The sequence below is a fragment of the Brachionichthys hirsutus genome, unplaced genomic scaffold (assembly GCF_040956055.1).
Source record: "Brachionichthys hirsutus isolate HB-005 unplaced genomic scaffold, CSIRO-AGI_Bhir_v1 contig_1003, whole genome shotgun sequence".
NCBI lineage: Eukaryota > Metazoa > Chordata > Actinopteri > Lophiiformes > Brachionichthyidae > Brachionichthys > Brachionichthys hirsutus.
The window spans coordinates 226,634-241,114 of record NW_027180333.1 but is presented as its reverse complement, the minus strand read 5'-3'; the positions used below and the strand labels follow the sequence as shown (position 1 = coordinate 241,114).

Genomic DNA, 14,481 nt, shown 5'->3' with positions numbered 1-14,481 from the left:
ACACGATACATTTTCTATTTGTATCAAGCAGCAATAACTTGTAGCATGACATGCTTGGGTTAATTTGACTGTCTTGACATTGCATATCCTGTGATGAAGCCAATGCATGAACACATTGTCAGTGCTGGACTTATAAGATCATGTATGTGCAGCTCTAATACACAGCACTGGCATATGTGTTGGACTCTATATTGCTTAGTTTTCTATTTTTCAGTGGGATTTTTTTGTTTTTATTTTATTTTATTTTGAAAATCCATGACTACATCTTCTTGATGGAATTTACATCTGTAGTCTTCATTTATCGCACATCTATATACTTCACGAGTAAGCGCACCTTGGGGAATGTCATCATTATTTATCATTTAACCCGGGCTAAGCATCAGGATGTGTGCATGCCAGGTTTTGGGCGTGTCAGAATAGAGGGTAAAAACAAGCCAAAGTCAATTACCCCGTCCAGTCAAATAAAGTATGTCTGGAAAAACACAGAAATGTCTTAATCTAAGTGGTAAGCGCTTTAATTCTCAGATGGCGCTGAGTTTCTGCCCAGTGGATTCTTCAAGCTCAAAGAAGGAAAAGCAGTTGTGGATATCAAGATTCCCCCGACACTCATTCACTGATGATCAATTTCTCATCCTCCATCGTCTAGCCAGTCCTCACACTCAGCATCCGTCTCACACAAGTAAATACAGTGAGTGGCTTAATGCATTTTCTTCCCCGGGGATTCTGCAGACCGAAATGGCATCGGGAGGGTAAATAAATAAATATCCCACCGAACAGTGGGGCGGAGTGTGCTCTGTCGAGGAGAGAACATGCAGCCTTTGTTCCCGGAATATAGAAAGGCCTATGAGCAAAAAACAGACTTTGCCAGAGCTTCCAAAGAAAGTCTGGAGCTGGTTGATAGTTGTGATAAAGTTTAAATATGTAGAGTGTACATTGTTATACACAAATCAGAACAAGCCCCACTGCATTGCAAAAGGAGGGGTAATTAGAGTCCTGAAGTGCGGCTCCCATTCAAACTGCAATCGGAAGATTGGCCCAAGGACGATGCTAACTTCAGCTAACAAGATCCACACGCGGCGCCCCACTATCCTACAAGGAAGCAGTTTCATTCTCATCACAGCAGCCACTCATCTCAAGCTATAAATGTAGCGACATTTTGGCAGTGACAGGAGAAGAAGAAAAAAACGCAAATCAACGCCCACACAGCTTTAGGGGCACATGTTGGCAGGCAAAGCGGGATGAAACCTGACTTTCACAGCATCACGTCATTCCATTTGATTAATCTCTGTGAGCGCATAATCTCTTGCGCGGCCCACAGAGCCCAGCATTTCTCGCCCGACCTCTGCACAGCAAGCAGCAGCTGCATCAGCTGCCGATAGGCTGAAGGGCAAGGTCGCGCAACCCATCCAGCACTCAACATCGCGACCTTGACTGGAGCGTGGGCTTGCCAGACGGTTACTCTCCATCTCTTTTCACACTGCTGAAAAAAGGGGGTGCCTGTCCAATTACAGGCATTGGGGTACATTGTCTTGTTAACTTCAGCTCCAACTGTAAATCTGGGCAGCTCAGATCAAGCGCTCGCTGGAGTCTAAATTGACAGAACTACCTTTTCGGCTGTCACGGCCCCCATGTTCCTTTGTCACTGGCGGGTAATGGAGGAGCAGAATAAGCTGTCTGATGCTGCTATGCAGATGCTGACGGCATCAAAGTCAGCGGATTCTGACAGCCTTCGTGGGAGGTTTGACTCTTGTTCAATCTAGAAAAAAAAAAGTGCTGCCATGCCTTCATGGTTTAGTCTGTCTGCCAAGCCTTGTTGACGAGAGAAATACAAACGCTACTGATCACATTATCACCTACTAAAGCTGCAGCGTCGTGCAGGAACAGCGTCGGTCGAGGTAGATCTGATGCTATAGGAGTCATTTTATTAAGTTTGACCTTGAATTGCGATTTTCTTCGTTTATCGTTGGCCTTGAGATTGTTGGTCATCACTGTTCGATGTTCTAGATGAAGTCATTGGAGGAAAAAAGGGACCAACACAATGAAAATAATTGCTATTTAGAGCTAAAGGGGCAAAATTATTAACTGTTGAACATGTCACGTTCTGCATCAGAGTAAGAGATTTGATTTGCTCTGAACTTGGAAGTGTAAATGGTAGCAGTTCAGGGACATCGGCAAGACAGCCACTCCCATTTGATCTAAACTCAACCAGATTACTAATGAGACATTGACCTATAAATGACACTTCAGAAATGACAGCTACCAAAATTGACCTTTAAAAAATGAGTACATAATATAAAGAGCTTCTTCCGAAACCTCGCCAGCGATTACGTGCCCGAGGTCTAACATTCTCCGGGAATAAATTGCCGAATTATTTGCCCAACGATCCTGTGGAAAAGATGTGCTGTGTTTGAAAGCTTAAGCAACACCCGGGGCAGGCTGGAGGCAACTGTAGCCAAAAGCCTGAAGAGCAAGAGGCGACCAAGTCATGCATACCATGACTCTGAAATATGCCTGAGTGTTAATTGGAAACACAGCAAAGCCGCTTCCTCGCTGAGGCGTGTCATTGGAAAGGAAATAAGCAGCAGCAGGGAAATATACAAAGACACTCATGAGGATTAAGTAGCACAGCTCAGAATGACCAGAGTAGGCAGAGACAATGGTATATACATATCTGACCGAGGCAACAGTAAATGTAACGCAGACAAATAATCTCCTAGGCCTTTTTGTTTTTCTGTATGATGTGGCACACTGGATGATTTTATTGTAAATTATTATTATTATTATAAACTGAAGGATGAGCACATTCCGGGCCCCGTAGTGAACCTCTCAGAGCTCATCCAATCCATCACCGATCCTAAAAAAAAGAGCCTTTTATTATGAAAGATATTAATGCTGTTGAGCCCAATGCAGCTACACTCAGCGTACGTGCTCAAAAAGCTCGGAAAGGATCTGACTGCATCCGTTTCGGATCATACAGGTGTTCTCTTACCAGGCAAGTATCTCATACTGTGCCCCTGTGACTGTCTAACACCCTACCCCCCATTCCCTGACCTCTATCTCCCTGTTGGTCACTCCGCAGCAAATCCGTAAAGCCTCCCAGCGTCTCCATGGTGACGGGCCTCAGTCGAGCAGATGGCCTCAGTGTGCAGCGCAGCAATTAAAGAGGGAGCGACGAGAGGGGAAAAGAAAGTGGGTCAGGATCAGGGGGGGAGCAGGGCAGGCAAAGTGAAGCTGCCTTGGCTGTGGGCCTGCGTACCCACGCATGCACTCACGCACTCACATGCATGCACGGCTGCATTCACGCCTCGCTGCACTCCTTCCTGGGTCTCCCTGCAAAAACAAATACCCACCCCATGCCAGCCACAAAGCATCAGCAGTGTGAGAATGAAATAGGGTGACAGGGGAAGTGTGGCGCACGACTAACTACCCCTGAGTCTCGTACACCAAATTTTTGCAACAGTAGTCAAAGTCGGAGAACCCCCCCCCCCCCCCCCCCCCCCACGCACTAGAACTGGGTTAAATCCCACAATATAATTAAAAAGATTAACCCTTTAAATCATGAGAGCATTCAGAGGCAGTCCCTGTTATTTGTTATTTGGATTACTTATCGTGAAGAAGCCCCAGGTCGGGCAGAAATGTGTTAAAAAAACATTCAAATTCACCCAAAATGTCTCAATAATGTAAAGCAAACCCAACCAGTCTCATCCCCAAACGACGTTCATCTGGCATTGAGTGTTCTCTTGAAACAATGGACTTCAATTGAATCTTGATTTGGACACACTTGTCGCAAAATATCTGATTGAGCTTCTGAATGACTAATTAGTTATTTTAAAAGGCATTAATGAAACTAATTTAGCAGAACATATGATCTGTTGCACATTGCAGAGCTTTTAATTTAATTTGCTGTTTTTAACTTGCAAGGCAATAGTCTGAGGACTGGCTTTACCAACTCATATTGAGTTGGTTTGAGGGTTGTCGGTGGGGGGTGGGAGTGGAGGGGGCGGGGGGGGGGGGGGGGGGGGCACTGGCTTCCCGCAGAAAAACAAAAAAAGGCTTAATGGGCTGGAAAAAATGTTGTCGACTTTTATTTGCACAAGTCTTTTCTTCCAGTGAGAAGCCCCGACATGCAAAAAAAAAAAAAAAGAAAGAGAAGAACTTGAGCCAAGAACACTATTCAAGGCAAACTAGTCACTCTTGGATCACAGCCTCATTCGGGAACAGCGTGACCCTCTGCAAACGCCCCTCCCCCCACAGGGTCTTAATGTAAATCCCCATTTGCCTTTTTCCCTTTTAAAATATACCCTTTCATTTTCCTTTACATTTTTTTTCCATCGCTTCGGAAGCAAGGCTAAATCCAGGAGCACATTCTGCAGGACAATCTGAGACTTGGCAACCCCGAAGACGGGGGGGGGCGCCGTAAGAGGGAAAGCATTTTAAGGGTCTTTGCTGCGGTATAAAACAGCCATGATCGTGTTTCTCATTCTGACATTTGTTCATCTTTGTTTTCCATTTTTGCTTTCATTATACTGACTGAGGACCAGTGCAGAAGCATGTCCATGATGTTTGTGCTCCGACTTAACAGAGCATATGGTTAAAGTTGAGGGGGGGGTGCAAATAAACACTTGCACATCAATACAGGCAAGAAAATAAACTGTTAACTTTCACACATGTGAGCGACCCGGTGCTACGGTGCATGTCAGTGAGTGGGAGTTCTTGTGGCCATTTGCATCTGCATAACTTATCATCATGTAAACGCTGTAGCTCCTATGTTGGGCACGTGGGTGGGAGAAGGAGAAGATCTCTGGCCTCCACACCTTCTGTTTCTCTGGCCTGATGTGACATTTAGAGTTTTCGTGGATCAACAGACAATTGATGTGTTAGTTCCATTTGCAAGCCCATCGTCAAGTGAGACGTGCACTGCCAGTGGAGTGGAAGCTCCCATAGGAAAGGAAATGAGCCAAATAGGCAAAACGGTAGAGGAAAAAAGGAAGCGAGGAGGAGAGACATCCGGGTGGAGGGAGAGACGCTCTCCAATTAGTCCACATTAGAAATTAATCAGAATCATTCAAATTAAGGAAAATCCTATAAGAAGTAACCAAGAAAATAAAAGTCGATGTCAATTTAAAGCGAAATCTCTGTAAACTAGCCGGGCTGTTATGAACCTGCATTTTGGATGAATTTCGTGTTTCTGTTGCCGCTGATCACGTTCCCTCTCCTCGTGACCTTCAGCTGCGGCTGATAACGAACCAGCAGGATCCCAACGAGCCACACCCGAAAGCCCTCACCAGTCATCAGCTCCTCTTAAAGGCCTGACTCCGCCCTCTGTTCCCTGCCAGGTGATGATTGTTCCAGCACGCATTCAGACCTGTTCCTCTCCCTGCTGTGGCCTCCCGTATTGCTCCAGTCTCGTTGTCATAGCGTGTTTCAATTATTCTTTTCTTCTTGATAGTTTTGTTTAGGCTGTGTATTTTTTGTTGTTGTTGTGAACCTGGAACTCCAGCCGGTACCCCCTCGGTTACTTATAGTGTGTTTCAGTTTTCTTAGCAGTGCTCCTCAGTTCAGCTTTTTGCGACGCCTGCCTGTCCTGTGTTCTTAGTTTCTGCATTTTGTCTTTATTATTTGTGTGTTTAGTAAACCACCTTTTAAATATATCCCCTCTGGTTTAGGTCTCTGTATTTCGGGCTCCATACTCTAGTTTCACCGTCACATTGAGATTGTGTGTGACTTTAAAGCTGAGGACGTAGGAGAACTTTCTTCTTTCTACAAGAGATAATAAAATATGTGATCATTTGCAAAACACCTGTGAATAAATCTGCAGGGAAGGGACGTCATATTTTTCAACGATCTAACAGGATTTACAGGATTGCTCTCTAATCGCATCGCTCCCCTGTGTGAGAAAACAGCCATCTTATTTCCTGACTCGAGCTACAGCGCTTATAGAAATGTTCAGCTCTGATAGGTAGAGGATCGTCACGTGAGATGTTGTGCAATCCATGCAATTAGTGTGTCAATTTCTTGGGCCGGTGGTTTCATAAAGACTGTTTCTGAGAAATAGACAGGCTATGTCACAATTTAGGCCGTTTTACTAACAAAATACACATTATATCTGCACAAAAAGGAACCCAAGTCCATAAAACTGTAGAATGTGTCCTTCATGTTTCACTGACGTTCATCCTTCTTGATGTTTTTATTGCCGCCAAGGAGATTACATCGGTAATATTCCAGATATGATGAGCCAGAACCGGTACATTTATTGGTCTCGTGGAAAAGCCACTTCTGTGCAGATTGAGTTATGTGTCATATATATATGAATCTAGTTACAGCTGCAGCTAGATCCAGAGGAAAATTGACTTATGAAATAGTGTTTCTCCTGAATAATTATCAAACCACTAAGGACAAAAATGTAGTTCCTATTTGCATTTAATAGTTCCTAACATAATCCTGTATTTTCATGATTAAGATCTGCCTGAGAGTCAAACTGCCATCAATATAATTGCATTTAATTGCCCTGATGGTTTGAGTGCTGCCCAATTTTATGTTTTCATTGATTTAAGTTTGTCACGATAATAAATCTTCTGATAGCTCTCAATAAAATGTTTCATCTTTTCATCTTTCAAGTTTAAGACATCCAGCCTTGGCCACATCTTTACTGCTATTAAAAATAAATAAATATGCAACCATTTCAAAATCGTTTGGCTTATTAAATTTGTTCAGGTGCAAATGCAGAAGGACTCAAACTGAACTTGAAGTGAAGAAACGTTCTGTTCATATTTCCGTGTCTCTATCTTAAATATACACTGGAGTGTCTCAAAGACACAAAGGAAGGACAGATGGGTTCAATGCCAGGTCCTCTTGAAGGAGACCTGCTTTCCATCCAGGCGTTCCTCATAATGCATAACGGACAATGCTGCAGAGGCTCTGTGTGCACGTTTTGTGAGGCAGACCTTAATTGTGTGGAGAATGTGCACATCCTGTATTTATGAGTGAGTCCCTTTTAAGCTCCCTTTGTAAATGTCAGTAGGGGGGGGGGGGGTTGAAAGCGCGCTCCCTTCCCTTTCTTTCATTTACTTTTATATGAGGTGTACCTGTGATGTCGGGCACTGAGACACTGGAATAACCAGAAAAGCACTCTGAGACCGCAGACCTCCACCAAGCAGCTCATTCCCCTCATCATTAGATTTACACCGTCCACATGCTGATCTGGATCGTTACCAAAAAGGTTCTAAATTCTTCTTAGTATCTTTATACACCAACCATGAAAAGTAAAAGTGACTGAATATACACAGTCTGCAAGCACTGCAAAATCAGCGATTTAAAGAAAACAAAAAAAAGAGGTTATGCAGCAAGCAGGCAGGTGTCATTTGGCACACCTGATTTTCTGAAGGAATTGCAGCATTTGAGTGAAATTCAGCCAGAAATGAACCTGGAGTCAGTAGCAGACTACATTAGCTGCTTTGGCATGGACCCGAGTCAAACTGGAAGGATCGATGCCAAACTGCAGGTCATATCTGTGCTTGTCTTTATCTTCTTCACAGGAAAGATGAACAATGGGCACTAAAAAACTGGCAAACCTGTGAGTTTATTCCACTCATGTGGGCTGACCTCTATCAGTGCAGCAGTGAGCTCTGGGTAACTACGTGTTGGCCGTGCCGTGACCACTCGAATATAATCAGAAAAGTTCACTTTAGTAATCTGTCCGTCCAACCGTTGGCAAGATAACTCATAAGGTTCTGGACGGATCTGAATCCGATTTTCAGGAGCTGTTGGGAATGTTACCAGGAACTGATGATTACATTTTGGTGATGATCCAGAAGAGATCCTGGATTCTGTATCACTTTGACATTTCCATTAATGTTGCAGTCAATGGAGCTTCAAATACTTGTTCTCCAATATCTCGGTTTATTATTGACCGATGTTTATGGAATCTGACCCCATCATGTAGGGTGGGGATCTCTATCTCAACACCAAATTCCATCCATATCGGATCCAGAATGGAGTCAGTAAAAAATGTTTTATTTTAACGTTGATAACCCCATTTACGGATTCAAAAACCTGCTACAAATCAACTCCGATTCACTTTTACTTTTCATGGTTGGTGTATAAAGATACCAAGAACAATCTGGAACCTTTTGGTGATGATCCGCACCATCACCATGTGGACGGTGTAAATCCGATTAGGAGGGGGGATGAGCTGCTCGGCGGAGGTCTGTGCTCTCTGAGTGTTTTCGTAGTTGATTATACGTACATTTGATGGCAGCAGGGAATGATGCAAATATGGATGAAAGGCGCATGCTGAGAGAAATTTGACAGACACAGAGCTGACCCGTTATCACTCATATTTTGCTAGACTGTCTGCACAGGCTGAGGGCACTAAGGAGCTTTGCACAAAGCCGCAGCACACTGGAGGCTTAGCTGCATGTCAGGGAGAATAAATAAACCTGTGTTTGTGTTTTCTAGCAGCTCCAGCTCCTCCCATATAACACCGCTGCTGCTGATGCGCCCCCCGACACCCCCATCACCCACTCTCTTTTACAACCACGGTGTGGCTTTGAAACACGGTTGGCTCCCGGAGAGACATCAGTGCAGAATATTAAATGAGTGAACACCATCACTCATTAAAAAGGGAAACATTTCATGAAACAAACCCCCTTTTGTATCTGCAAGTCGACTCGCAGCAGCAAGCGTCGTCTTCAAAGGCAGAGCGAGGAGACTGGAGAAAAAGGGAAGAGGAGAAGAGAGATGGGGGGTGGTGGTGGTGGGGGGGGGTTATGCCCAAGTTAGTAGAAAAGGGAAAGAGAAAATGTGACGTTCTGGCAGGAGATCAGCACTGAACCTCGTGAATCCGTGGGTCCCGTGTCACAATGATGGAAATTTCAATGGCGCTTTGATGCTGAACGGCTCCGTAAAGAGAGACTGAAACCGAAGCTGCGTTTGAGAAATGTTACATTTTTCATTTCAGCAAACTAATATTCCATTTCAGCCTAATCCCAGAGGCTGTTTATCAGGGGGATGGCACTAGCAGCGGGCCACTTCTAAGGCTCGGAAACAGGGATTGACAAATTTGTTTTTTCAACTTTGTACAGATGGTTTCTGACAGAAAATGGAGACCATGCACACGCATCCGGTGTCTGGAAAGCAGCTATTTTTCTATGACTCTAATTAGGATGGAAGAAACTCTGGAAGACATTATTAAATGTTAAAAACATATTAGCTTCATATTACTCAACAGTCATTTTTTTCCAACACTTTAAATCACGTCTTAAGAAAGGAATTATGAAATTGCTGCAAAGCAACGCATCTCAGACTGGTTATCAGGGCATCGATTCGACTAAGCAGAGGCACATCAACCCAGCTGCCTGCTGTAAGTTGACTTGTCCAGGCAATCACAGCGAGGTCGGCGCTGTGCTCATCAGATCGACTTGATTTTAAAAAGAGATACAAAATACAATCCGAGTGGGGAAGACCAGGAATCATCCACTCCCTCGATCCCGAATCAGGCCGTGAGTAAACACTCCGGTTGTAAACCCAGGCACAATGATTTTCCCACGCGGTTTCGCTTTCTAAAACAAGCGAAGCAGAAAATACCAGATGACTGCATTAAAAAGCAATTCCATCTGCAACTTTTAGAGCACAGACATTGATGCAGTTTCTGTGAAGAAGTGTGAATTGTCCTCAACTGAAACGACTGATTAAAGGTAAACATCGCCTATGAAACTCTGCGAGCTCTTGGCAAACTGAGGCGGTGTCCCGTGAAAAGAATGCAGGCTCTCAGAATTCCTTCAAAGTGACATAGTTTACTTGTTCTGTAGCACTTCCATTAAACTCATCCCCAGATGCTAGAACAGTTATCTGGGAAAAAAAATACAATAAAAAAATAGCCAGGAAAATATGGAACGAGTGTAATGGCTCAAAGCCAACAGCACTGGCTTTAACCGTCTAATCCCTGGACAAGGACAGGCCGAGCAGAAAGGAAGTAACTCCACAGATTAATGCACAAATCGCAATGGCTCAATGTGAGATTTGATCTCATTCATTGATTTGCTTTCCCTTCATTTGGTTTCTACTGATTTTGTGATTAGAGATGAAAAGGCACCATGTCAACAGGTGTGTTTCTCATGACTGTAGGACAGGATACTAAATACATGGTTCGCCTAAACAACAGCCGTGCAGAGAACACTGCGTATGATACTGAGCTCAAGTGGGAAGAGCTGTGAGTAAGGCTATACATGATGAATCTAAAACAAACCCACAATGCAATTTATTGAAGAATCCTTTTAAACACCATTTTTAAAAGGTAAAGATCATTCAAGAGCATTACATAAAAATATTCACCTTGCTAGGGTTATGCTAAACATCCATTCCAGGATAATAAAAGTCACCACCGAGCAGTGGATGATAATAATAGCATGACTAAAATGCTAAAGTCATGCTGAGTACAGCCTGACAGCCCACTGTGCAGGGATCGCTGACCCACATGTTCAAGGACATAACTCCTAATATGCAGTGTTTACATATAGACCTGAGTTTGTGTAAAACTGTTTCTGACTGCAGATGAGTAATATTATTTATTTTCTTTTTTGTTTGTTTTTACAATTAGACATCTGGTGTGTGAGAGGAGATGGATTAAGATGGCATATTATCATGTTTAGGAGGAAAGAGTTGCAATCAGGTGTTCATAGTTGTGTTTTATTAGTGTGGTGACATGTTTATAATGCGTATGCTCCACGCTAAACTTAAAGGCAAGTTACTCATACTCAGACGGACAGAAATACAGAGAGATGCATTCCGTCCTCATCATGGCTGACATCTTGCATAAAAACACCAGACTCCAAATAATCGAAGCGGCGAACTTAATTCAACATTCATTCGAATGTTCAATTCAATTCAAATATCTCTAAAGAGAAGACGGGTCTTTGAGTGCAGTTTCTGAAACACATGAAGGGCGACTCCACTTCCAGAATCATTGCAGACACACACAAATAAAAGCCATTGAACACGTTGTTTGGAGAAGGAGCTGACAGTAAAAGCACGATGCGCACAAAGCTGAAAGGGACCGAGTTTGATTGGTCAAGCGACTCCATTAGTTCCAATTGCACACTTGATTTTTCATCTTCCATCGTCTCTCCCACACGCTTATTCCCCGAGGACGCAGAGATCCCACTCATCCATCACCACAGCAGGGACCGAGGGAAGACTCCCCTTAAAGGAATGGGGGGGCAATTTTCATTCGCATTCAAACCATCAAGGCTTGACAACCCCAGAGTGACTCTCTCCATCGCACTACATCACAACTGTCGCCCAAATGAAATGCAAAATGCCACAGTCTGGCATTTAGTAGTGCACTTCAAAAGAGCGACGGAATTAGCAAAGTCAAAACGCCAATTAAAATGTTCCTAAGGGGGCGTCGATATAGTTCCTTGAGTCATCTGAGGAAACATTTTACTGCCTGTTTCTGCATTCAAAGGCATAATTTCAGCACCATTTATCACAATTGTTGCAAATGTCTTAACCGTTCGGGACATTCCACACACAAAGGTGGGCATCAGTGGGCTCAGGTTGTGTGTGAAACCAAACGCACGATGCAGCATCACAACATGCGACTGTTGTGCGTCAGGCTTTGACGACAAGCTGGTGCGCCGGAATTAGAGTCTGCAGCACAATGACCCACCAAGACTAGAAACAATGCAGCTGTCCGTCAAAACGACATGGAAACCCCCCCATGGTCGACATCATTCAGACTCTCACGCAAGAATCAAACCGCAAAGGTTACAAAGGATGCAGGGCGAGTTTCTAGCAGAATGCTTGCATGTGTTGATAAAAAAGATGGCAATGCACAGTGGGCGTGGCTCAGTTGGTAGAGTGGGTCGTCCAGTGGTCAGAGAGTCGGTGGTTCGAATCCCAGCTCTGACTGTCTGCATGTCGACACTGAACCCCGAATTGCTCCCAGTGGGTCTGGCAGCACCTTGCAAGGCAGCAGTCGCCCACTGAATGTGTGTGTGAATGGGTGAATGTGAGGCCTCATGTAAAGCGCTATATAAGTGCAGTCCATTTACCATTTACATAATTTCCATTTCACCGTCATAATTTCCCAACTGTTTAATCCGACAATAGATGAGGAATTATCTGGAAAATGGCTTCATCCCGCTGCTGAGAGTGATATCTATGAGGACCCGTACGGCTCCGGGACCTGAGGATGGAGCCAAACCATAAACAACCACCTGGCTGCTAACTCAATTCACACTCAATTACATATCATTCTGGAATACTGGAGAGACCGAGTGCTAATATAAGAAAGCAACAACAGAGCTGCTGCTGTTGTTGTTCACAGATCCATTATTCTCCATGCTCTTCTTTTTTATAATCTATTTGGCGAGGAGCTCGGTATATTTTCTGTTTAGGAATTTGGCACACTTGTGTTTTCTGCAAATGGTTATTACAATGACACGCACAGATGGCTTCTCCCTAATGGATAACTGCAACAGGGTTTGCTGCTACTTGGATTTGTAAGGGCTATTCCCACACTTGTTTGCGCTGGGGGGGTAACGAGGGAAGAGCTTGGAACATGCTGTATATCAATTAGACCATCAAAGACAGCGGGCATTTATGGCACTGACCTTTGACACCGGGGCCAAAGACCAAATTCTTGTTTTTGCATGTAAAAAAAAAAGAACAGTTGAAATAAAATGAGACATTTCGAGGACGCTGGAAGTGCAACATTTGAGACATTCGCCACTCCCTTGACTGAGCAGCTTCAAAAGATTTCCACAGAGAATCACAAGGGAACCAGTTAATCCTGATCTTCTGCACAAGCAAAGGGATCATCTCAATGTAAATCAGACGGGGCTTTTGATCAAAGTATTCAATCAGTCTCAAACACATAACGCCATTAGGATCCTGACAGCAAACCAGGTCAGCGTCTTGGTTGTTCTTGTGCTCCGGGGAGCCCAGGAGTCTCAGAATGTCTGTTTGAAGAAGACATTTTATTTCTAACCGACTCGAGCAAGATCACCAAAACCCTGCACGAGTAAAACATCCCGACTTGCGGAGTGTCGGAGAGAATTAATGAGCATCAGGATGTGACATTTCTTGACCCCGCTTGACGCTTTTCCATTCCTGGGGCAGTAAACAGAATATTCTGGTAACAGATGTCGTTCAAATTTCACCTGATCCTCTAGAAACATCTCTAAACTATGGCTCTCACACACACAGCAAAAAAAAAAAAAAAAACTACAATAACCACAAGCTGTTTTGTTGTTGCCTTATTTTATCGTCCCAATATGAAGGACTTATACCGAGAACCGTGATGCTCCGTCATTCTAGTCTTCTAATCCGTCCACAAAGATATAACCTTTAACGTCGCCCTGCTCTGTCTCCTGAGGCCGGTGGCTTTCATTCACACAGAGATCAGCCTCATGGGCTCTAAAATTCTAATTGATTCTAATAATCCCAATGACCAAACGACATGCAGCTAACTGAGGGTCCAGGCCGCAGGTTCCTGCTCATCACTCCGGAACTTGGGAGACTGCTGGCGCGCACGGTTCGCGCATGTCGCCATCTACCTGCTGCCCGGGTGCGTTCGGGACATAATAACTATTCCGCAGCCGTTCAGCGCGACTCTGACCGGAAACACTGGCCGATTCTTTTTCATTTGCACGCCTCGTCTCAAAATACAGACCAGGCGATCGCCCCGATCCGCCCACTCGTGAATCAATAAAGTCACACACACACGCACGCACGCGCACACAATGTGGCCCACGGACGTGACGATCCGAAAAGGCGCATTCGTCCCCACCGAGCTCCCCGCTGCGCTTACGCGTGCGTCTTACCTCGGACGTGCAGCGTCAGCAGGAGTATCCACAGCCCCACGCACATCGTCACGGCTCTCAGCGATCTTCTCCGATGACCCGAGAGTGGAATGAGAAAGGATCAATAGAGGCGACAGAGACCACGCATGTAACTTCTGCAAATCCCACTTCGGCTGGAACTCGTCTTCCTCCCTCGCCGCGTCGCTGGAGACTTTGCGTAAACTCGAGGATCGGCGGTGCGCGCGTCTGGAGCAAAAGCATCAACGTCGCGTCCGCGGCGGAGAGTTTGCACTAAGTCGAGCGTGGATGGGTTCACGCAGCGAGATCCACGCGGCTGCTGGATCGTCGTCGAGGGGAGAGAGTTGGGTTTCTAGTCAGAGCAGCTCTCCTCGTTTAACCATCCAGCCTTTGTCGCTCCATCCACCGGCTGTGGGACTATCTCTCTCTATCGCTCTCTCTCTCTCTCTCTCTTTCTCTCCCGTTTCCAGGATCGTGGATCTGGTTCGTGGGCGGGAGGTCCTCGATCGATGCTGCGCTGGGAAGTTTCCAACACTTGGAGAGTTCTTCCAGGGGGAAACGTCGCCTTTTGCTTCCGTCTGCAAAAGTGACAAAGCGCCTCAGGGATAATCTGCGGGCAGCGTCACAGCTCCCGGTCTCTCCCGGTCTCTCCCGGTCT

At 44.9% G+C, this 14,481-nt stretch overlaps 1 protein-coding gene across 1 annotated transcript in view; it reads right to left on the bottom strand.

The window, feature by feature from the left end:
- LOC137913542 (nectin-1-like) overlaps positions 1-13,872 on the bottom strand; it is a 131,772-nt gene extending 117,900 nt beyond the window's left edge. The window contains exon 1 of the mRNA XM_068757186.1: positions 13,827-13,872. Coding sequence (XP_068613287.1) covers positions 13,827-13,872 — 46 coding nt within the window. The remainder of the gene's footprint in view (positions 1-13,826) is intronic.
- Between the last annotated feature and the right edge of the window lie 609 nt (positions 13,873-14,481).